The 25516-nt window shown below is 43.0% G+C and overlaps 1 protein-coding gene across 1 annotated transcript in view; it reads left to right on the plus strand.

Moving 5' to 3' along the window:
* Nucleotides 1-25516, plus strand: part of RND3 (Rho family GTPase 3) — a 38644-nt gene that overhangs the window by 10167 nt on the left and 2961 nt on the right. Inside the window, exons 3-4 of the mRNA XM_082259981.1 lie at nt 23815-23924; nt 25087-25221. Coding sequence (XP_082116107.1) covers nt 23815-23924; nt 25087-25221 — 245 coding nt within the window. The remainder of the gene's footprint in view (nt 1-23814; nt 23925-25086; nt 25222-25516) is intronic.

Consider the following 25516-nt stretch of genomic DNA (forward strand, 5'->3'; position numbering starts at 1 on the left):
TGTGGAGCCGGGCTATGCTGGTGGAGAGTGACCTGATGTGTAAGTCGGTCAGTTTTTAGGGGTGAGCCGCTGGTCCACAGCTACTTTTAACCATTAGGGAATGTGACCTCAGATATGTATCGCAGTGTCTGGTGACGGGTGGAAGTTTGAGATGCTGGAAACATTATACAGATGGATAGAACGGGCTTTATGAACCTCAAGGATATTGAGGCTCGTGTCCTTCATTCAAGGACACAGTGGGGTTGATTTACTAAAACTAGAGTGCTAACTCTGGGACAGCTGTGCATGGTAGCCTCGGCTTCTAATTTAGCTGGTCCTATTACGCGAATACAAAAAAAGCGGATTGCTTTCTATGGAGAGCTACACCAGATTTTGCACTCCAGTTTTAAGCCTCGTACACACGCGTCAAATCAGCAGGGAATTTTCGTCCGGCTAATTTTTGGCTTGTTAGTATGATGCTTCCGACAACCGACTCCGACTTTTCGGCCGAAAAAAATCTGGTGTGCAGGCTATAAAATTTCAAAACACGGCCGATTTTCGTGCAGTCAGTACAGATTTCGACAGGGAAAAATCTTATGAGCAAGTCTGGGCATGCTCAGAGAAGGAACACAAAGCAAACCAGCACATGACATCACTTCTGAAGTAGAATTTTTGTCGGGCGAGAAAATTTGTGTGCAGTCTAGGCACATTCCAACCAACAAAAGACGGACGACCGGTCGGCCGATGATCGTTGCATGTGTACTAGGCTTTAAGTCAACTCCAGTATGAGTTTTTAATGGCATTCCAGCCTACTAATTGTGCAAAAAAGGCATCTACATAATGCACAGATATGGGCGTGCTGAGATTTGTGATGTGCTCAATTTAATTGAATAGTTTACCAGTCAAAATAAATTCAATGTCTTTTTGTGCCCATCCATAGACGCCAATTAACACACAAGGAGTGATGTGAATGAGCCCTAAAAAAAAATGTGCTAGTTCTAAGACACAAGAGTTAAAAGTGGTTGTAAAGGCTGAAACGAGAGCTGCTCCCCAATACTCACATGAGCCCCCGCCCAATATAGCAATGTGTACCAGAACCTCTGCTGTCCTGGGACTCCCTCTAATTTGTCCTCCTGCTGTCAATCAGCCAGTGAGCCAATGAGGGCAGGGCAGAACAGTGACTATGGGTGCATAGAGCAGGTCTCTAGAGTGAGAATGCACCAGTGCCCCATAGCAGCTTGCTAATTGGGGCACTGGTCAAGGGGGAGGAGCCAGGAGCGGAAGATCAGGGATGCTTTGTGCAAAACCACTACACAGAAGTATTTTTTTGTTTAAAAAAAGCTGAACTTTAATAGCCTCCCACATCCGTGGGTGTGGGGTGTTTTTTATTCACACAAAAAAAAAAAATTAAATATTTTGACCATTTTCTCATTCATTGCAGCACAAACGCCTTGTCTTTTACTTCATTGCAAAATAAATCAATAAGCCCACTTGCTACCAAAGGGAAATCATTCAGAACATTCCCGCTGCGATCACGTGTTGAAACCGGTTATACGAGCTCTAAACGCTGTTTGTTTGCTCAGCAAAATATTTCCTCTGATTCAGTAAGAGTTTTCTAGTTAATCTGAATTGCAAAGCTTTCTTTTTGCACTCACGAATGACTGACTACTTTAAACCATGTATGTCAAATACGGTATTGGATGTTCTAATGACATGCCGAGGTCTCTTCATTCCACCTGTCTAATACTTACTCAAGGGTATTTGATGTGTTGGGTGATCTGTATGTACTCCATACACTTACCAGTGTTTTTTTTTTTTTTCTCAATGTTCTAAAAAAACCTCCTGAGACAGGTTGGGACCTCTGTCTCTAAGGCTGCATTCACACTTGAGCATTTCGTTTTCGCTTGATTTTTTACTGCAATTTTCAGGCGTTTATTTCAGGCGTTTTTGGAGGCAGGCATTGACCTCTATCAAACGCTGGTAATCAGCCCAAAAAGAAGCTCATGTACTTTTTTCAGCTACAGGCGTTTTGCTTCAGGCGTTAAAATGCTCAGATGTGAACAGGGGCCATTTAAATGAATGGGGTTTTACTTGTTGGGCATTTTGGAACGTTTTTTTTTTTTTTTTTTTTAGCGTTTTTGTAGCTGAAAAATGCTCAAACGCCCAGGTGTGAATGGAGCCTAAAAGCACGTGCTTTACTATAACATTTTGAAGGCTTGGTTAGAAGCTAGCAACTAAAACATGGTTTTGAGTAACAGATACATGCAGCATTGATCACCATGGCCAGAATTGGACCTTTTCTGGCCCTTTACGAAAAAAAAAAATGAACACTAGGTCTGGATTATGACAGTCGGGAAAGCACATGGGAATATTTAGAGGCTGGGCCTGTTCCTGCATTGTCTTCTATAGTCTTTGGACAATAGCGAGAGAGCCCTGCCTGGATTTCTGTTGCATAACTTCCCGGCTAGCTGGTTTGAGAAGAGATGTTGACAAATGGGAGATGACCTCTGATGACCTCCTAGATTAATAGAGGAGGGGGCCTGTACTTCTGCAGCTTCAAGGACATCCTGGTTGATGGTCCAGGGCCTTGTAAGCTGATCTCAGGGGATGGAGGGGTGGGGGGAGATCCCAGTTCCCTCTTCAGGCTAGTGAAAGCCAATCTTAGCCATGGGGTGTGGGGGAAGGAAGAGAAGTGGGAAACAAGGATATTATTGCAGTGTGTTCGGATGCATTCTTCTGCTGATTCTTGCTGTTATTTTGGGGCTTAGCTATTCATAAATCAGTTGTACTGATGGAGGTTTCCTTTTTCGCTTTAGATTCTATTTTAAGTTTAGAATTCAAGGATTGTATTTAAACTAGGCCAGACAGGTCACCTTGGTGTATAAAGTTTTCATGTTTGTCCGGCAATATACTGGTTATTTTCCTGATTGAATTCTGTTCAAGGCCTAGGATGAAATGCCAGTATAGTCCTTTCATATGAGTCGCAAACTATTGCAAATTGTGTGCTATTAGTGTAGCATTTCTACAATGTTCAAGGATATAAGACCTGATCCCTGGCCGTCGTTCTGCTATAGGCCAAGCGGGGGATCCGTTACCCTGACTGGGCGTTGTCTGGCGTCCAGCAGGATAAGCCGGGCACGCAGCACGGCGACTGGTAGTGCAGTGTCGCAGTCACACCGCCTCACCAATCTGTACAGAGCCTATGACGTAGGCTCTTTGTGATCAGCTGTGCCTTTATCGCCTTTTTATATATTCGCACTTCTAAGGCGCGAGTAGAGGAGAGCCGATCAGCGGCTCTCATGACTGATTCTGCGCTGATAGTCGGCACATTATCGGTGCAGATCCACCAGGGCTGCCCATCAATGCCCACCAGTAATGCCCATCAGTGCCTGTTAGTACAGCCAAAAACGTATTTACAAAATGTTATAACCGACTTATGCTCCTTTCAGACGGCCGCTCCACTGCTTAAGTCCGCTGCGGGACTTTTTTTTTTTTTTTCCACGGAGCGGATGACCTTTCTGTCATCCGCTCCGTGTGCCCGCATATCATCCCATCCGTTTGCGGATGATATGCGGACATAATGTAAGTATATGGCATTGCGGATGTCAGCGGATGACACCGCTGACATCCGATTTTTCCTTCCTTTCCGTTTTTTACATGGATGGAAAAATGGGGTTCTGTTCCATTCGTAAAAACGGAACAGAACTGAAGGAGGAAAATCGGATGTCAGCGGATGGTATTCCGCTGACATCCGCAGTGCCATTCACTTACATTAATGTCCGCAAATCATCCGCAAAAAAATAGGATGATTTGCGGACACACGGAAAGCAGCGGAGTGGCCGTGTGAAAGGAGCCTAACTAACTTTTTTGGGAGAGGGAAAAAATTTAATTTAGGGGTGGGGTGTTTTTGCAAAAAAATCCAGTGGTGATCAGAACACCAAAAGCTATTTGTAGGGGGAAAAAAAAGATACTGTTTCATATGGGTACAGTGTTGCATGACTGCAATTGTCACTCAAATGTGAGAGCGCTGAAAGCTGGAAATTGGCCTGGGCAGGAAGGGGGTGAAGGTGCCCGGTATTGGATAAGGAGCAATGGTAGTACTGAAAGTGCAGTAGTCTATAGCAGTAAGATCTGTATGTTTGATTGCTGTTGGATATTTTGCTCTTGTCGGTATACAAGATGGAGGTATGTATGTATGTAATTTCTTTTATATAAAAAGTGGAATTCTATTAGTGGTCTATATCTTGTTTAACGACTGCAAATAGCCGGAATGCCCTGTAGTAGATGGCTACCTGCATATATCTTGTATTTCAGACAAGCAAAAAGGAGCTCCTGATTGGATGCTGGTGATATTTTAGCACTGGAGATTAGCAAGCAGTTAGGCATTACTACAGAGTGGGACCCAGGGAGCCCTAAAGAAGTAAAGATAGGGTGGGGATGGGAACCTCACATTGAAACCTTTTAGGAACTTTCAGCCTGCATGTATTGTCATTGTCTAAAACCACACTGAATAAAGTTATAAATGCAACGCTTTTGTTTTTGCCCCCGTTTTTCATGAGCTTAACTCAACGATCAAAGACTTTTCTCTGTACACAAAAGGCTTATTTCTCTCAAATATTCACAAATCTGGCTGACTGTTAGTGAGCACTTCTCCTTTGCTAAAATAATCCATCCACCTCACAGGTGTGGTATATCAGGATGCTGATTGGCCAGCGTGATTACTGCACAGGTGTGCCTAAGGCTGGCCACTTTACTGTATGGGGGGGGGTCCAAAAACCAGTCAGTATCTGCCTCAGGCAGTGCAACACCTCTCCTTCGCATAGTTGATCAGGTTGTGGAATGTTGGTCCACTCCTCTTCAATGGCTGTGCGAAGTTGCTGGATATTGGCAGGACCTGGAACATAATGTCACATATGCCCATCCAGAGCATCCCAAACATGCTCAATGGGTGGCATGTCTGAGTATGCTGGCCATGCAAGAACTGGGATATTTTCAGCTTCCAGAAAATGTGTACAGATCCTTGCACCATGGGGCCGTGCATTATCATGCTGCAACATGAGGCGATATCATGGTCTTGGATAAGTGGCACAACAATGGGCCTCAGGATCTCATCACGGTATCTCTGGGCATTCAAAATGCCATCAAAAAATGCACCTGTGTTCGTTGTCCGTAACATGCACCTGCCCATACATAACCCCACCGCCACCATGGATCACTCGGTCCACGAAGTTGACATCAGCAAACCGTTCACCCACACAACGCCATACACGCGGTCTGCCATCTGCCCTGTACAGTGAAAACCGGGATTCATCTGTGAAGAGAACACCAAGTACCTGACGTCATCGAATGTGAGCGTTTGTCCAGTCTAGTCGGCTGGACGACGGACTGCAGTCAGGTTGAGACCCGGATGAGCATGCATATGAGCTTTCCTGAGACAGTTTCTGCAGAAATTCTTTGGTTATGCAAACCGATTGTTGGCAACAGCTGTCCGGTGGCTGGTTTCAGACTATCTTTTGTCTCCAGGACAGAGATCACCTGCAAAATGACCTTCAACACCCAGTAGAGCTGCAATATTAATCGTTAAATCGCAATCTCGGTTCACCCCCCCCCCCCTCCCCCCCCCTCACGATCTTAAAACAGCATGTCCTTGATTCCTAGAGCTGTTCTCTGCTCATTCACAGCTGTCAAAAAAGAACCCCCAAACATAAATATATATATTTTGTGCAGAGACCCTATAGAATAAAATAGTGACTGTTGCAATATTTTATGGCGCAATACAGTGCGACAAGTATTTCAAACGCGCTTTTTTTTTTTTTTTGATGCAAGTGCTGTAATTTACTAATCTTTTTTTTGTGCAGTCAGTCCAGGACCAATGCTCTACTGAAATGAAAATTGGAGCTGAACTATCAGCACCCTCTTAGAGGGAGAGGTTAGGTCATGTTTAAGGAATAGGCTAAGGCAGGGTTTTTCATTTAAATCATTAGTGAAGGCTTGCTGTTTAAATCCACTTGATTTAAATGCTTTTAAAGAGCAACTGTCATCTTTTGTCGAGCAGCAGCTCCTCTGACCCGCTGTTGGCTCACCAACTGTTCCATTCACTTTAATGGAACGGCTGGTGATGCGGCAGTGACACAACAAGGTGAGGAACATGGCGGCAGTAGATGAGTGGATGCCCGCTAACGGGTGCTCCCATGATGCATCTGAAATGACTTTCTTGCTGGTAGTTAGTGTGAAATTTGTGTGAATGCAGTCCATGTTCTCTTAGCTTGAATTCATTAAGTAAGTTTACCTAAAATGTAAATATTGCAGAATATACAGCCTCCTGCTACAAACTAAGCTCCATTTCATGCTGAATAAACTAGTTTTCTATTTAGGATATAATAAATCTATCTTGGAGTTTTTTTATTTAAATCAGATTTTTTTTTCCACCCTGGGTTAACTTTAAGGATGCATTTTTTTTTTTAAATTTAAGAAGTGGAAAATTGTATTTAAGTTAGGGGTTTTGCACAAAGTCTCTAAGGGTAGCTTCAGATTTAATTTTCAGGGTTTGTGTTAGTATTTGGTTAAATGAGACGTATTTGAGAGAGGAGTGAGATTTTGGTATGTTTTCAGCAATAAAGGCACCTAAAATCTACATACTGACCTATTTAAAGGATTTTTCAGCTTTTTTTTTTTTTTTATTAAAAAAAAAAAAAAAAAAAGCTTTATTGCAAAACAATATACAGTCAGAAATCCACTTAGTTAAAGCAAGGCTTTTACCACATCAAATCTTTGAGACCAATGGCACTTTTCCACTGCAAGTACCGGCTCGGCTCTACTCGGCCCTGCTTGGCCAGGTTTGCTTTTCCACCGCTGATACCGCATGGTACGGTGTAGGACTGCTCGGTACGGTACGTTATGGTTTGCTTTTCCACTAAAGTAGTACTAAAGTTAAGTGGGTGGGATAACAACGGGGTGGGTGGGATTCTCTGACCAATCAGTGGCTAGTAGTGACTGCATGCAAAGGATTGTGGGATATGGTACCTCTTGGAACCACAATCGAGGTGGTACTGTTTTTGAAAGCCGTACCGTTCGGTTCCATGCAGTGGAAAAGCGCCACCATACCGAACCTTTCCTACACCGTACCATGCGGTACCAGCAGTGGAAAAGCACAAAAGCGAGCCGAACCATTTGGTTCCATGCAGTGGAAAAGCGCCACAAGACGTATTGAGTCCCATTTTAAGAAAATGTGGTACAAACCTATATTGAAGAGCATAAACTGCATGCTTATCCCTCTCACCCAGCATCATGTATTAAAGCCTGTCCATGGTTAATTCCATCAGGGCAAGACCTTTAACATCCAACCATTTGGCCCATACCTTCCCGAATTTGCCTGGACACCCTCTATGCAAGTAGATAGTGTTCCAGCCTCAAAGTATCCCCAAACATATTAATTCGTTAAGGGAGAGTGGATCTTCATATTTCCAATGCAGTAACATTAATGCCTGAAAGGCGGCTCTCACTATAGCCTCGAGTAAGTAGGTTTTTTTTTTTTTTTTCGCTTTAAAATAGTGTTGAGTTGTCCCAGTTCAGTGCCCCCTGCAATCGGCTGCTTGGGTAATGGTGTGAAGCACCTCCAAAGCTAGCACCACCTATGGAGAAGCATTGGGCTGGAAACGCGTGGCCTGTTGCGCCTCTTCAGAAGACCGTAATGCACAGTGCAGTGATTATGTGTGAAGTGCAGCAACTCACAGCAAGTAATCCAATTTCATCTTTCAGAACTTGAGCCTTGAAAGATGAATTCTGAGGAGCTTCAATGTGTTAACTCTGCAGATGGCTTCATACCTCATTAAATGAGCCATGCGCATCACTTTCTGGTCAGAGGTGACATTTTTGAAGTTTTATATCTGTGTCTTCTGCCTGGATCCGTGCTTTGGTTCCCTTGCCCCTGCTACAGATGTGCATACAAGTGGATGAGGATCAAGGGATTTTATGGTTTGCTACAGCTGACTAAAGCCAAAAGCAATATACGGTATGAATCAGTTCATCAAAATGTGTGTGACATACGTTTTTTATGTTAAGTAAAAAGGACGTGTGTGTCAACGGGTTCTTAAGAGCTGGTGTTGCCAATCTGATTCATACTTTCACTGCAGGTCAGGAGTCAGGGCTGGGAAGTAGCTACAGTTCCTGGCTACAACACAATAATATATAAGGTCTTATGTAGATTTCATATTTACCCTAATTTCAAAGTGATTGTAAAGGAAAATGTAAAAAAATATATACTTGTAAGTAAACTATGGGCAAAACTTTTTTTTTGCCATCGGTTTTATGGCAGATTTCCCTTCACTTCCTGTCCCATATCCAAACAGGAAGTGAGATGAAATCCCTGCAAAATAGTTCTAGTGACTTGGGGGTCCCCAAGAAATTCTTAGTGTACCCATTGGAAGATTTCTTCTTTTATTACTTCTGGGGACAACCCAACATTTTGGATTTTCCTTTACTTTCAGTTTTAATAATGGTAATGGACAATTTTGAGAGGGTAGATCTCCCCAACGGGAGGACAGTGAGCAGTTAAACTGACAGGTATTCTAATCCTTCTCCACTCAATCCAAAACTGAGAGGTTTTTTGTTTTTGTACTTTAACTGCTCTGTGCTCTTGGGTCCCCAGCTGATGGTTCTGGCTCCTCCTCTGTCCAGTGCCCCAATGGGGAGCTGCCTCCCATAGTGGCACTTGTGCATGCTCGCTCCTGAGCCCTGCTGCTGTCCATTGAGAACAGCGGGACTCTGCTCCCCACTCCCTCATCACTAACTTTGACAGCAGCAGGCGCCAATATCTCCTGGTGCCCCAGCAAAATCTGAGACCTGGAAGTTGGGGAAGAGAAAAGCTACAGATGTGCACAGCACTGGAGATCAAATGAATGGCTAAGATAAGTAAAAGGGGTGTGGGGCCAAAACTGATGCCTAAACCTTTTTACTTTTTTTTTTTTTTTTTTTTTTTATGCAAGGAATACATTTTAAGGTAAAGGTTTAGGCTTTAGAACCACTTTAAATCCTATGTAATAGGAAGCGGCATTGCTTGATGAGAATTTATATGGGTTTATGCATGATGGGAGGGGTGGAGTTCTGTGGTCTGAAAGAGGAAGTAAACTCCTGCATTCCGTTTCACGTTTTTCATGTACTGTCCTTTGAAAATATGTTTTATATCATTGCACCATATAATGGATGTAAAAAGGCCTCGTATTTGCTATTTTTTAGTAGTTTGAAAAAAACTTGTCTTCCGGGATTAGGCTGCGCCATCTTGAGTAATGTTGTCTGCCTCCCCTGTGGACGTAACTTCCGCCCTTCCTTGTTTCCCCTGCCGAAATCTCGTCGCACAGTCACTTGGGGAGCAACAGGGATCGGGGAATGACTGCCAGTATTGCGAGAGTTCTAAGCCGTGCCGCTGAGAGCGGAACTCGCATACACGGCATGATGTCAAGTGGGAGACGTCACACAGAGCGTGCCGTGAATCTAAGGACGGAAAGCAGATTCGCCACTGACGTAATTAAGCAAGTAAGGAGATTATGACAGGCAGCGATCAATGGCTTTACAAATTAGGATTGCAATGAGCAGAAGTTTTTATGGCGAGTTTACAACCTCTTGATAGGGCTGATGCAGCTTGGGATTTCTGTGCGGCAGTGGCAATGTTGGCCAACAGGAAGTTGGGAGCTCACTTAATTTCTAATAGGATCACCATACTTGCAGCTTATTTTAAAGCAAAAGAATATGCAAAATGTGCATATTTCATAGAAATACACTACATGCATACTTTTCTTGTATTACCCAGACATACACCTGGGTGAAAAATGTGTGATCGGCCATTTTGAGTTGACCATGTGCAGAAAGTAAAGTCTTGACATCACTACTTGCTACGTGACTCTGCTGGACCAAGTAACCAGGTCATATTGCATACTGTTGGGCTGCCAAAAAGGCCACTGCTGTTACAGGTACACTTTAATCCAGCAAATCTCTCTGGCTTAAGTCCTCCTCTCAAGTGGCAGGGCGTCTTTTTTTATATTTTTAAAAAGCAATATCGGCTAGGCTCTTATTAGCGTTTCCCAACTTTGTGTGAACTGTTTGCAATTACCATCGCCCAGACCCAATGAGACAAAATCCTTGTCAGATGGTGGATTCCAGACGCAAGCTCTTCCCGTCGTTTGAGAAACCGCTTTTTGAACCATTTGCCTTCAAAGGCTCTGTAAACATTTGATTATTCTTCGTCCAATTTGTGTGCAGAGAATTAGGGCGGCTTTATGCTTCACAATTTTTTTTTTTTTTTTTTTTTTTTTTTTTTTTGTGTTAAAAAAAAAAAACTCTAACACGGTTTATATGTAGAAGGATATTACGTTTTAATTAAAAATGTTTGCTATCTCCTCCAGCTCCTTTGTGCTGGGGATGGAAGCTTCTAGCAAAGCATGGAAATGATTAAAAAGATCTGCCAAATATGTTGGGCTTCCAGAATACCTGGCCAGCTTCCAGGGATGGGGTTGCGCAAGCCTTCCCTGCTAGGACATGTAGGGGGCCCTCTGTCTAGCGACAAAGAGGCTTGCATTGTTCGGCAGTTTATATGATGTATATTCTGTGTGACATTCCACAGAAACCATTTCCTGGTCCCTGTGTAAACTGTGGTGTTTGTGTGGTCCTAGCCAGTCTTATGAAATCTTTTGGAAGGAAGATTGAGCTGCATCACATGCAGTTCATTTCTTAATGGTGATGAGAAATATTGGTTACGTGACCTAGGGAGCAACTGCAGAGTGGGCAACTGGCCTGGGCCCATGAGGTCAGAGGATTCACGTACAAATTTTCCTCTCCTCTTATTTACAAGTTGCTGCTTTATCCTCTACAGCACACAAGGCCGTGGGCCGAATATGGCCCTCCAGGCCTTGCCAAGTGGCCCTCGCACCCTATTTTGCAGCCAGAACTCCATTTCACCACCTCCAGCTCTGGCCCTTCGTCCCTGCTGTCACTTTCAAGCACAGCGGCTCCCGAAAGTTACAGATCCCTGCACACACTCATGGCAGGGACAATCTCTATTTGCAAGGTGAGGCAGAGCCGCCTACACAGGTACTAGAGCCAGGCCAGGTAGGAGAGAGAAATGCGCACCTCTAAATCCTGCACTCTGTAAATAATGAACTCTGCACTATGTACATAGCGCACCCCAGATCTATCTGGCCCTTTGAGGGCAATCGTACTGCTTATGCAGCCCTTTGATGCAATTGAGTTTGACACCCCTGCTCTCTAGAATGTAATCAACAAACCTTTTCTATTTACCACCCTTCAGCGGTTTAGTGTGTTTAAACCAGCACGGTCATCCTAGAACTGGACTTCAGAACCTTTCCATAACATTCAGATAGGCATTGTGTAGTCTATCTGGAGAGATGGGAACAATACTAAGGGTTTGATCACCCCCTTTTCCGTTTTTTTTTTTTTTTTTTTTTTTTTTTTTTTTTTTTGTAGTTCTTGGCACATCTGGTTATAGCTGGCAGCACTGATCAGTGTATTCTGACAGTGGGGTCATCTCCCACTGTCAGAATATAAAGGCACCTGATGGTTGCATGAGGGGGGGGGGGGGGAATCCCCTTGTGTAGTGATCCTTCCTTACAGCCAGGTAACTCTAAAACTAGAGGTTAACGTGCTGTTGGGGCACATGGTGGGTGCGCTCAGGAGAATATCCTACTAAGCTCCAGCCCTTGTTACCCCCCCTTTTTTTTTTTTTTTTTTTAAGCTCGCAGTTGGGGCCACCTGATGCTCTGGTATTGAAACTTGTCTCCCTTTTTAATTTATAGAGTGCAAAGTTGCCCCAAGACTTTACAAATTCCGTAGATTAATCTCCAGGGGGCCATTTGACTACTTTCTGAGCAATATGAAACGCTTGGTGTGAACATATTGTGGTACCTCCTCTCAGAGCCCTTTCACCCTGAATAAGTTGGGCTACCTATAGACCTAAGACTGTGTACGTGCCAAACTGGTTAAGATCTTGTGGGTTCTAGAATGATCTCATCGCCCAACATGGATAGGTTTGCCTAACATGCTGTGTACGGGAATTTTATGTGCATCACTCCTTTATCTGAACATGGTAGAGCGAGCTAGTGCCGGGGGGTCCAAACTCATTTCATTGTGGGCCGCATCAACCATACGGATGCCCTCAAAGGGCCAGTTGCAGTTGTATCGTGCGCTACATACAGAGTGCTGAGTTCAGGTTGCGCTGCGTACCGAGTGCAGGGTTTAGCAGTTTGCTATGCAGTGAACCACCCCATCTCCCGCTACAAAGCTTTGTTTTTCTCTCTGATTTTAGACATCTGGCCCCACTAAGTTTGTGCAGGGAACTGTTAGATCCGGGAGCTGCTGAGACCAAAGCTGTCCCTTGTAAAACGCAGAAGCCTTCTGTGTTTGCAAGTGACAGCGAGGAGCGGAGGGTGAGAATTGGAGGGGGCAAACTGAAGTTCCACCACATTCTGGCTACAAAACTGGGTGAGGGCCACATGACTAGGCCTGGTTGGCCGCATTCGGTCCACGGGCCTTGTGTTTGACATAAGAGCTAGTGTGTGAAGAACAAATATTGGACAAAACCTTACATTTCCAGAAATCGGCCTTTCTGTCTAAAAAGGATCTTTTTAAGTAATTTTTTTTCTTTAGACAAACCTTGAAAAAAATGTTTCTTCTGACCAATATTTTAATGTCTGTGATTGGTGTTATGCTGTCTTTATGCCTACTAGCTTGAATGGTTTTGAAGTCTCAGTTGCAAAAAAACTCCAAACTGATCCAATTTAGGAATGCAAAATGGCTGAATATTGGAGTTATGGCCAGAATTTGCTGTCTGTCTTCCATGGAAACTGGTTGGAAATTGTTCAGCAGCATCAGCTTTTATTGTCAACCAGCCACTGCTAACTGGACAATTCACTCCTTGATCAGCCCTATCTGCACTCACATCAAAGCATTCTGTTGCTACATGACAGTGATGCTAACCAAAGCTGGGGATCGTTACCAGAAAATTCCACTTTTAGATTCCATTTCCCTCTGACGATGGCGTCGTTCCCAGAGCCACTTTGATGGAACCAATAAGTGTCCTATGGAACACATGTGTTGAATTACACAGGCACTAAGCTTTGGAAGCTAATTTTTGTGTACTGTTGGAGCTTGGCCATGTGTAAACCTGTAGCAACCAATCTGCAGTTATTTCCATGGTTCTGAATGTTTTATGTGGCTGTAAGGTGAAATTTGCATCAATTTATGGACCAATGCCATCCAAAAGTCTGTTTAAAATAGTGTTGTCTCTGAACTTGTTGTTGAGAGCTCATTTCCTGTTCTGACAGCTGGACAAGATGGGAGCGGAGTGGTAGTCACTTGGGCCAAATGTCGAAAACCGTAAGTTACAACCCTTCCACTTTAAGGGTTTTTGTTGCAGTCTGTTTCCCGTACAGAGAGATTACCCACCATTGCCTGTCTTGATAGGAAGTGGTGGGATATATCAATGGTGACTTATCCTGCTACAAGAATTTGACAGAGGTTCTATGCCTTCTGCACTGTAAAAAGCGTTCTGGCTCCAGTTTGAGATTTCAGGTTTCAAACTTTGATGGAAGCCGCCATCTCCATTCTCAGTCCGGACTGTAAAATATGGAACCAATGGCATGAATTAGTTATGTTGCTTCAGTTTAAGACTGTGCACTTGTGACCAGTTTTTTCTTTCTATAGCTTAAATGGGCATTTCAGGTTAAATATAAAATTGGGTTACAGTTTTTAACCCCTTTGCAGTCTAACATGATAGACCCCACACATTTCCATAACACCCTCTTGAGTGACAGTACTAAACCCATCTCCCTGCTGTCTTTCTCAGACCGGAGTCTGACCTTAATTTTATAATGGTTCTGATAGGGCAGTGATGGGAAACCTTGTCACATTAGATGTTTTGCAGCTAAATTTCCTAAGGTGCTCATGCACTCTGCAGTTGCGCATCATGGGAAACTTGGTTCTAGAAAATCTGGGGTGCCAAGGTTCGCCATCACTGTCATAGAACATTTAAAAAATTCTAGCCCACATTCTCCATATGTGTGGCGTGTTCAGCCATGTTTGCTGACTCTGGGCGCCCTCAGCTCCCATGGGAGACACCCGAGACCATGCCCTGTTCCCCATACCAGCAACCACTTATTCTACAATGTAAGTTTTAGGGATTTGCGGTTATTACCTCCTTTTTAGTCCGCATTCACACTGAAGCGGCATGACTTCTGCACGACTTCGGGGGCGACCTGTGAAGTCCCGTGCACTGCGACTTCGGTGCGACTTGCATGGACTTCATATAAAGTCGCGAGGGACTGCGACTTGTCAGGATGACAAGTCGCCGTAGTGTGAATGGAGCCTTACCTTCCCTTTCCAGTCTCCAATTATCCTCATCAGCCATTCTCTCATACATACTTATTTTTTATAGATCATACATCGACTTCTGAAGTGGACACGTTTAGTCCACGAAACGCATCAAGTCTAATATGTTATCAATTACTCATATACTGTAGACCCAGTTTATTGATGTTGCTACTATATTACTGTAGTCTCCCTGGTTAATTGCTATGTGGCTATTTTAGGTACACTGGAATTGGGCTATACATCAGCCAATTGCTTTGTCTGTGTTACAACATCTTTAACATGTCATTATTGTCATTTATATGTATCCTTCAATAAATATTTTTTCCTGCAAGCTGCATCATGTCGCTCATTTAAAGTCCCAACCATGTTTTTTTCTAGATTACAGAACATTTGTAAAAGGTCACACTGCAGTGCAGAGTTTCACCAGTAGGTGGTACTTTAGGAGAAATCTGGTGATCCTAGGACTGGTGTCGGAGGTTGAAAATCTGTTCATGATGCAGGAAGAAGCCATGTGCGAAGCCTGTTCTGTGTAGTGTCCTGTTTTGATACATTTTTGGTAATCTGTGTTTGGAGAAGAGATTCCTCCACAATGGGCTGTTTTTCCCAAAATGCATTCCATTTGCTGCCCTTTGGCTGAACTCAGATATGGTGTTTACTAGCAGGCTGTTTGTGATTCCTTGTGGTTTATTATAAAAGGCTCATGTCTACAGCAATATGTTTACTTTCCTTGTGTCCGTTCAGCTCTGTTGGCTATCTGATTGGCTCTCAATGAGGGTTCTGGGAGGATGGGGGGGGGGGGGCAGAGGAGGTAAACCAGCTTCTTAATTTAGAGCGGGGCTTTGGTAACCGAAACGTTTGAGCTGGTCTTTTAACTAGATGTCTTCTTAATTAATAACATGTTCAAAGGGAAATCTAAACGCATGCATTTTTAATGAGCATTAGGAAGCGGGCTTACAGCATGCAGACCAACTATTGACTTGTGTATTGTGTGGTGTCGTTTGTTTAACATGCTTTATTGTAGTAGTTTTTAAGGCATTCAGTCTTCATTCAATAAAATGTCATGAGATGCAAAGCGCAGAACCAGAGATGTCTATCAGAATCCATCTTGGGCTGGTCTGACTTAACGTGAATTTTGATTGGTTCGGATGGGTTACTCTAACTTGCTCCTTGCTCTGCTGTGTAGCACTATTATCATTTTCCTGTATAACCCAGCTGTGTAAACATTTCATTTGGCTAAAAAAAGCAAAGCTTGGCCAGTCAGTGGTGGGTTTTAAACTAAAAGAAAAATGGCTTGTGGGTTGGTTAGACTGCAGAAGAAAAACACATAGGACTTCTCTTGGTTGGAGAAAAACTAGAGCTGTTGGCTAAAGGAACCAGTTATTCTAATGCAAGAAGGGATTGGGGAGCCCTTTTCTGCCATTCTCATACATTGTGCTGGGCAATACTACTTTATGCAAGCCTATTAAAAAAGAACGTGTTGCTTGCATATATAACCAAAGGGCAAATTTACTGTCCTTCAGACTTGGGGGGGGGGGGGGGGGGGCTTGGACTGTGGCCCTTGGGAATAGAAATTGTCCAGTGGAGCAGTGTTAATTTTGGCAGCAAATTTCAATTTAGTTTTAGTCTTAGGACTAAAATGGCATTTTAGTTTTACTCCCATTTTAGTCTTCTGCAAGTGTTTTTTAGTTTTAGTCGTATTTAGTTGACTAAAACTCCAGTACATTTTAGTCATCTATAATCGAATGGGTGTAGCTCAATTGTAATTTGTAATGCATTATTTAAGCATTTCTCTACAATTTCCAAACTCATTATATACTACTGCTGGTCCTGGAGTGAAAAGTCTAATATGTTATTATTTATGGTATTAAGCTTTGAGCATGCACCAGTGTTAATTTTGGCAGCAAATTTTGATTGTTTTAGTTAGTCTTTTGACTAAAATGCCATTTTAGTTTGTCGTATTTTAATTGACTAAAATTGTGTTAATTTAGTCGACAAACGTTTTAGTCGACGAAATTAACACTGCAGTGGAGTAAACAATACATCTTTGGTGTCAGTGGGAAGGATAGCGCCCCATCCTTGTATCAGTGGGGTCAATGACAGAAATAGTGCAACCTTGTTAGTAGCAGGAATTATGCCCCATTGTTAGCTGGAGAAATGGTATCTTGTATCAGTGGAAGGAAAAATGGCCTCCCTCGGGATGGAATAAAGGCAAGCAAAGGGCCACAGTTTGGAGACCAATGCTCCTAGGGTAAGAAGGTTGAGACAGGCTGGTGTCAAGACCACGACTACCCAACACTATTTTGTGTAGCCCATTTTTAAGGGCTTACAAAGCATAATTGATCATCCGCCAAAGATTCACACCGCCATAATCTATTCTAGACTATACTGGTCTTATACTTTTTTTGTTATATACTGGCTATGGACATTGAATGGGAGTGGTAGTTGGGAGTTAATATTTAGGTTCAATCCACCTAAAACCTTCTTTTTTTTTTTTTTTTTTTTTTCTTTCTATGGTAGAAAGCTAACCCACCAGACACAACCTCTCATATCTCTCAGGGACTTGAGGTGAGATATCTTAACTTTGGTTTTTGGGTCTTCCCTTCTCCTGTGGGGAGATTAAAGCATTGGTTCATCGTTGCTACTTTAAAATAAACCTCTGCGGTTATTAAAGCTTTTATAGTCCTTTTAAGAAAAGGGCAGAGGTTTTAAAAAAAAAAAAAATACCCCCTACATTTCTGGACTGTCTTTCCCGCTGTGTACACATGATCTTGCACTTTCAGTGCCCAGCAATGACGCTACATATCTCAGAATTTATTGCAACTGACAGTATGCCTAGTCAGAGGCAGGGGATCTATGTCCACAATGACCTAGTGGAAGAGCATAGTCCGCACTCGCCTGGGAACAAGAAGGTGCATGTTGCATTCTGGTTGTCTATGGCCCAGGCAATATTACTTGATAACATTGCTTGTTTAAGCTCCAACATACAATCCTCCCTTGCCTATATCCAAGATGGTATGGATTACACAATGTGGGGTTTGTTTTTCTGTTCTGCCATTGCAGAAGCTGTGGTTGGCTTATGCATTTTGAGGAAAACTATATATATATATATATATATATATATATATATATATATATATATATATATATATATATATATATATATATATATATATATATAAATTTTTTTTTTTTTTTTTTACCTACTATGGCCCCTTGACTGCAGTGTTTACTATGAAGGTGAGCTAACCCTTTAATATTATGGCGAATATATCGGATGGAGCTGGAATACCCAAAGATGGGTGGAAACTCCAAGAATTCTACCCAGGAGATCTTTGGGAGTTTCTGAGACAAGTATTTTCTCTGGTTGGTAGCGTTTGAGGTTGGCTGGAAATGTATTGTTTTGAATCAAACATTTTGAGAATTTTAATCCGGATCTACGTGTAACTTCAATATTTGTAAACTATGGAGAGAACCTAACCATTGTTTGCTGGAATCCTGCCAGCACTATATACAGTTTGTTCTAGAATATCCACGCATGTGTCCGTCTGGTTTTAAGTGATGCTGTAAACTCAAAACCTTTCTGGAACCTTTCTCAGTTTTTTCTTTTGTTTTGGGCGAGCCGTCCATCATTTTGGCAACTTGGGGTCTTAGTTTTTGGAAAAAAAAAAAAGTCATCCATATAGATTGGATACAATTTTGAAGTGAATGTAAACCAAAAAACTTAGTATGGCTTAATTTCTCACTGCACACAGAAGTGTGGGGGTCCTTTAAGTTTTGTGATGACCATTGCAACTCCACTGCAGCAAATGGAACTGAAGGAAATGTCAAATATGAGATTACAATACAGTTCTAACAAAGAATTAACCCGAGTGATGTGCTGGAATTGGTGTATTGGCACAGTTTTGCCAGCGGTCATGTTTAGCTCCGCTTCTGGTGTGAATGAGCCCCAGCTGGAGTTTGGCAGTTCAGTTTAAAGACCCATTTTACATTGCTTGTGTTAAATTGGAAAATGCATACATTTGAAGGAATACCTAAGTGAAGGGTGTTTTTGGCTTGAGGGGTCGTGTGCTGTTTTTATTAGCTTTGCCGTCTGTTGCATTTTCATTAAATTGCACACTTTGCACATCTTTCAATCAACAACCCAACTCATTTCCCAAAGCCGAGGGTTTCAAAATCATCAAGCAGACAGCATGATTGATGTGTTGGAAATCTTAGGTTGCCTTGGGCTCTAATGGCTATGATGTGTAGATAGGATTGCCCTGGGTCCTAGCACCTGTCACTGGCTGTGATTGCGGCTACAGATCGAGGGTGGGGAAAGTCCTCTCTCTCTCTCCCCGGGGAACCTGTTATGTACAGATCAGATGCTGATTTGGATCTCATTACATCAGCCAGATGACTAATGGTACAACTGGGAATGTTTGTACAGGACGTGGGTATGACAGTGTGATAAGTTACATTTATGTGCGTTAAGTGGAATTTGCATGTCAAATGACCAAATAAAATGGCTGCACATTTAATAAAGTGGGGGGGGGGGGGGTGAGGTAGCTCTAACTCAGGGTTTGCATACCACCTGTAAGGGGAATCAGAATATTTTAGCATTGTGACCACTGCTCCCTATCAGTCATAGTAATTAGTGATTGGCATTGAACATAATTACAGCATGTCTCCAATGACACCCAGTGAATCTCTTCAGGAGAGCCCCTCACCTAGTACTGGTTAGTTGGCCTGCCAGGCCTTTCGACTAGGTGGACCCAAGTGAGCCTTGGCAATTTAGTCTTGCACCCTGCCCCTGGGGTCAGGGAAGGGTCTTCAGGAGGGAGCCATAGGACACACCCAAGTGCATTTTTTGTATACTTTAGGGGTTTAGTGTTTTGCATGTCACTGTGGGCTTAAGGAAGGGAAAGAGTACAGTGGCTTGGGGGCTAACACTTCTGCCTTGCAATGTTGGGGCCATCAGTTCCAACAAGCTTGCATGGGTTTCCCTCCAGGACCGCCGGTTTCCTTGCACTCAGTAGCCAAAATACCCTACCAGCAGGTCCTTAGCCCATCAAGTGGGGACTTTAGATTGTAAGCTGCTTGAGGCATACATATGTATAGCCATTGATTCTATAGCTTGCTATATGCAGCACCTGTAGGCTCCCTGGTGGGGAAATATGCCAAAATTATGTTTTATGGCCATGTGCACGATCCCTCTCCTATATTAAATGTAACAACAAAGCAGAGGTTTGCTGTGTAAGTCGGTTAAAAAATGTAGTTCTCCAACAAAAAACGGAACCGGTTTTTACTAGATACTTCCATATCCTAACATTAGCAGTGCTTAGAATGTACCGCAGACCAGCCTGGGTGTTTTTTCACATGAAACAAGGTGATGGGTATAAACAGCCTATATCTGCAGTGATAAATGCAGGTTTAAGAGCCTGTAGACCCGCTCAGTAATTAGAGCATGACACACATACCATCTTATGCCATGGCTGAGTGCAGGGAGCAGCCGTATAACCTGTACATATATGGTCAGCTAGGATGAATCTGCAGTGAGTTCAGCAGACAGGTATGCGAGCGAAGAGTCCCTGCCTATTGGGTGAGGCTTGTGAAAAATGGCACATGGGGTTCATTGTTTCTGTACAGCTCAATCCAGATCCAGATGACGTTTCCCTTCTGGGCCTGTTGCGCAATAGAGAAGTGTCTTGACACAGCGGAGGCAGGAGGTTTGCATTGCTCTGTTTGAAATTGGAGCTGGAATTATCCTGATTTACTAGTAAATGGTTTGACTTTAGAGCTTGTCAGGGCTGAGTCTTCTGTATGGCTGATGCTGGAGTAGTCGCTGCACTGAGCCTGCTCACTAAATGTCCTTCTATAGGACACACATGCTTCTCTATTGTGTATTGTAGCAGAACTCTATAGATAGGTGGAATCACTGCGTGTCCATTCTATACAGGAATCCGGCCATTTTTGATGGCTATAGGTACTGTTTCAATAAGGAGGATAAAAAAAAAAATTATGTATATGTGTGTGTATATATATATATATATATATATATATATATATATATATATATATATATATATATAAAATGTATTTCTGTTTTGACACCATCCTATTCTTTCATTACTACACCTTATTAATCAAAGGGAATATGACCTTAAAAAATTTGAATTGCATGGTAGAATATCAGCCGCACAAGTACACTGAGGTCAATGGATAGATGTGCATTGAGAGAAGCAACAGCAAAACAGACTTGTGTAGCCCTGCAATGCCAGAAGCCGAGCCAGAGTATGCCATCCAAAATATAGAGGACCCCCTGTACATATAGAATTACAAAGTATACATCGAACTGGGTGTTTTTTTTTTTTTTTTTTCCCTCTATCAATCTTTGACAGACGCAGTTCTCTGATTCCTATCGGTAGGGTTATACTACCCCCTACAGGAGTAGGACACTAGGCAGAAAAACCTTCTTCCTACGCCTATGGGCAGTCTCGGAGGGTACACCCTCTCTTCCTGCATAGGATGTCAGTTTTAATCTGCCTAGTCAGGAGTAAAGGTATCTGGAGAAGCAGGATTGTTAACTAGCACTAGAAGGACTACTAAACACCCACTTCCAAGGGCACTACCAGACGATCAACATTTGGGAGGGGGTTGTACCTGGTGGGGGCTTCTGACATGGCCCCCCTTCCTGCTAAAGATTGTGTTCGGTGCTCCGGGGATTTGTGACTTGACGTAAAATCAGTTTCTTATGTTCATTGATGGACACAGCACCCACCCCCCTGTGGAGTTGGCTTTCTTCTGACACTGCTTGTAACAAAACTGAATTCTTATAGCTGAGTGGGAGTATACCCCACCTGGGACTGCTCCCATAGGTGTATTCAAGTATATGTTTTTTTTTTTTTTTCCTGCCTAGTGTCCTACTCCTGTAGGGGGCAGTATAACCCCAACTGTCAAGAGAAGGAGCTGTGTCCGTAAAGGAACATCAGGTATTTTACAGTAAATCAAAAAATCCATGTTTCCTCCCATACTCCAAAGACTGGTAGGTTATTTGGCTCCTGTCTACATTGGCCCTAGTATCAGGGCTGTCTTTAATATTGCTTGGGCCCACCTGAATTCCCTTAACTATTTGCAGGCTCAAGGGGCAACTGCTTTAGGCCCCACAACATTGACTGGGCCCAAAGTTGCCCCTTTTGCTTTGCATTTAAAAATTGCCCTGCCTAGTATGTATGAATGTGATTTAGGGACTTGAGATTGTAAGCTCCCTGAGGGCAGGGACCGATGTGAATGAACAATATAGATTTAAAGCGCTGTCATTTGACAGCGCTATAGAAGTACCTGTAATAAACTAAAAATTGTTGCACGTTCAGCCCTTCCCTGTAAGGAGATGCATATTGTTGGACATTTTATGAAAGTTTGAACTCTGCAAGCTTGTCATTTCTGATTAATTTGGCAACTGTGAAAGTTTGTGTGTATATAAAGTCTATATAGTGTGTATATAAGGCCAGGCTTGGAACACGGTGTAAAGTTTAGAATAACAGTTGTAGGTCCTAAAATCATCTGGAACATTCTCCTTGTTTAAAGTAATTTGAAACAGAGGGGAGAAGTATGTGTGGAATGTTCCAGGGTGAGATCACCAGAATCTTCTCTAAACTCTCCTGCGGCAATCGCGTTGCTTGTCTGCCCATAAAACTCACATCTCCGGGATGGAACGCTCTATGGGGGTTCTGCTGGAGACCTAACCCCCATTGTGTTCCATCCCATCACCCCCTTTATTCCAGGCTTGGAGGAAAGGTAATTTTTTTTTTTTTTTTTCCCCCCCAGATTTTCTAACCTTGCTAAATTTTCAAAAGAAAACCCTTTTGGTGTTTTGACTGTGCAGCCACCATTTGTTATGGATCAGAAGATAGTATATCTTGTTGCAATTAGAGATGCACCGATCCGATATTGGTGCCGATATGGCCATTTTTGATGGATCGGGGGATCGGTAACATTGACCAATCCGGTTTTTGCTGCGTAACGGCTCAGCCATCCCTTACTAGGTGCAGTAGTAGTATGGGATGGGAGCCGCTACTTCCTGTATAGGTCCGGCTCACAGGCGGAGTGATATCAGATGCACTCCGCCTGTGAATGGAGGAGCCACACACATGAAGCAGTGGCTTTGCTCTGTACTGCAGCCGCTTGCTTTGTGTGTAGCTCCGGATTGGTTCCAGTATCGGCGATTTTTATAACGCCAGATATCGGTATCGGATCCAAAAAAGTCGGATCGGTGCATCCCTAGTTGCAATCAGTCTGATGTATGACAGGGGACTCTGTTACCAGTATCAGAATAGCTGCAGAAGAGGCTGCCTCACTTGGCAAGGGAGAGATTCCGTAGGGACAAACGGACAGGCCCTTTATGATCCTGCCTCTGGTGATTGCCACCAGTTACCAAAGGAAGGATTGCTTGTAGAAATGCCCATCTAATATCCGCCTACACGTGAGGGTTTTCTAAGGGCTGTATTGGTGGCACAGCAATAAAATGGTAGCAGCGCTGACGCTTTTGGTGCCCTCAGAGCAGCGAAATGGCAGAACCCACTACTGACATCACTTGCCCACCCCCACTTGTAGATGTTGTCTGGGAGCACAGAACCTCCATGTCACGACTAGTGGGAGCACAGAACCTCCATGTCACGACTAGTGGGAGCACAGAACCTCCATGTCACGACTAGTGGGTGTTTTGCAAAATAGTTTCATAACCATCTCAACAGCTTGCATCCCTTGCAGCAATCCCACCTAGGCTGCATCTTTTTCAATTGGGCAACCAGATCATGTGTCTTGATTTTTATAGGTAAAGCTTTTTGATGTATGTCTTGGAGGTTAATGTACATTTGGTGTCCTGATTTTACTTTAAAGTGGAACTTTACCCATAACTTGATTAAAAAAATGTTCTAAGTGTGTGCTGTACATTGCCTCCAGCATTGCTCCTGTTACTACTTGCTGGATGTTGATCTTTAGGCTGTCAGATTAACCTTCAGGATTCCTTCTTACACTTTTTTTTTTTTTTTTACTTTTTTGTTTATAGCAGGGAAGGGTTGCAAGCTCTGATGGGTTTTTCTTGCGGTGTCCATTTTCTGGGGTAATTCATTGCTTTGCCCTGGTGACCATTGTCATTAGGACAAACTTGGGAAATCCAAATGTTGAAACCAGGATAGAGGGGAAGTTTGTCATTTTTAGTGACCATGGTTTGGGGGGGGGGGGGCGATTTCCTTTTTTGGGAGTGATCTTTCACGCCCTGTTATGTCTTGAGACCAGAAGTGAAGGAACGTCTCCTCCATAGATGCAGATGGGGTGGTGGGAGAAATGGGGACCATTCCCTGCTTCAGCCAAAACTCAGTTATGGCCTTAGAAATACTTTAAGAATAGCTGTGTGTGAGAAGAAATAAGGCAACTAACATGTAGATGTACAGGAGTGGTAATGAATATATTTTGTCTTTTCAGGTTCTCCTTATTATGACAATGTCCGCCCTCTCTCATACCCGGACTCTGATGCCGTCTTGATATGTTTTGACATCAGCCGTCCTGAAACACTGGATAGCGTACTTAAAAAGGTAACTTCCTAGCTGTCAATGGATCCCCTTAGTTTGCAAGTCCGAGTACATCGCTCGGATTATTTCATCTCATTCAGGATGGTTTTGTGTTCCAAACTCAGCTGAAATTCAAATGTTCTGAGACAAGAAAATATCATTGGTATAAAAAACTAAACGAAGTCTCTAAACAAGGCAAGGCTGATCTTTTTAAAGCCCTACTCCTGGTTCTAAGTTTTTTACATTTGGGTTCCGCTTAATTATTTTAAAGAACCACTTTTGCTGCAATACTTCCGCTCTCCAGCGCTGTCCCCTACAGAAGTCTCCAGTGTCAATAGCTGCTGCCTCACTTCCAGGTTCATTGACGCCCAGACTCGTTCAACCTGGAAGTTGGCACATGGGTAGTGATGGCCTTGCTCTTGAAGGTGTAGCAATCCAGCTAGATTGGCATGGAATACAAGATTTGAGAGGCAGGAGATGATCAGAGGTCACTTGAGAGCAACTTGGAAGGAATTTAGCAAGTTTACTGAATGTTAGTCGGGCTTTAATTTTGTCTTGACATTTTGAATTTGTGAGGGCTGCTCATTTTTAAACTTTTGTCTTTGCCCACCCTGCTTTAGTATAAAGATTGTGAAAGCCATGCTGTGTCTGTGCTCACCTCAAGCACTGACCACTATGGCTTACTGAGGACAAGAAGTGTAAACATCCCTGTGGTTTAGACCATGTTACCAGCCAAGCATTAAAAAAAAAAAAAAACTATTGTCTCATGAGATTGGGCTGTTTTGTACAGGTTAATTGCCTCCTTTATTTATATAGACCTCCAATTCCTTAGACCATGCTGGGCCCTAATGTCTTGGATGTGATGTCAGCAGACCCAGAACTAGCACACCAGTGACGATGTATAGTATTCCCCTTCTTTCCTCTCCAGGCTATTGCTTAAAAGGTTATGTAGGTTGGTAAAGGGAAGGGTAGGGAAGCTGGGCCAGCACTGACAGTGAATAGCCCTCTTATCTTCTGGCAGTGTTCAAGGAGGGAGGGGGCTGTGTAAGGGATTTTCTAGCTTTTTCCTTTTTTTTTTTTTTTTTTTTTCGGTGAAGTAGGGCAACCAATGCCAGTTCTTGTTCTGTGTGGTATTTTTTTCTGTATTTGATATATTGTACTGATACCCCATAACATTATTTTGCAGTGGAAAGGTGAAATTCAGGAGTTCTGCCCCAATACAAAAATGCTGCTGGTTGGCTGCAAGTCTGATTTACGAACGGACCTCACAACCCTAGTGGAACTGTCCAACCACAGGCAGACGCCGGTGTCTTATGATCAGGTATGTTAGCCAGGAATACTATACTTCATTTTTTTTTTTTTTGTCCTCCCCCTAAGTCTTCACAGCTGGTCAATGTCATTGTTTGAATGTTTGAGGTCAGTTGACGCTAGTACTGCTTCCTGTACATTCTGAAAAATCCATAAATTAGATGATCTTCAGTTATTAATGTAACAAGTCACAATTCTTTAGCAAACATTCTATTAGTGATGGCCTACAAGAGAACATACTTTTTTGAGCAAAGGGCACGGTTATTTGGGCAACTGCATGGTCCAAATGGCCAGGGACCTTAATTTTA

The sequence above is a fragment of the Pelophylax lessonae genome (genome assembly GCF_965119305.1).
Source record: "Pelophylax lessonae genome assembly, chromosome: 6".
In the NCBI taxonomy this organism is placed as follows: Eukaryota; Metazoa; Chordata; class Amphibia; order Anura; family Ranidae; genus Pelophylax; species Pelophylax lessonae.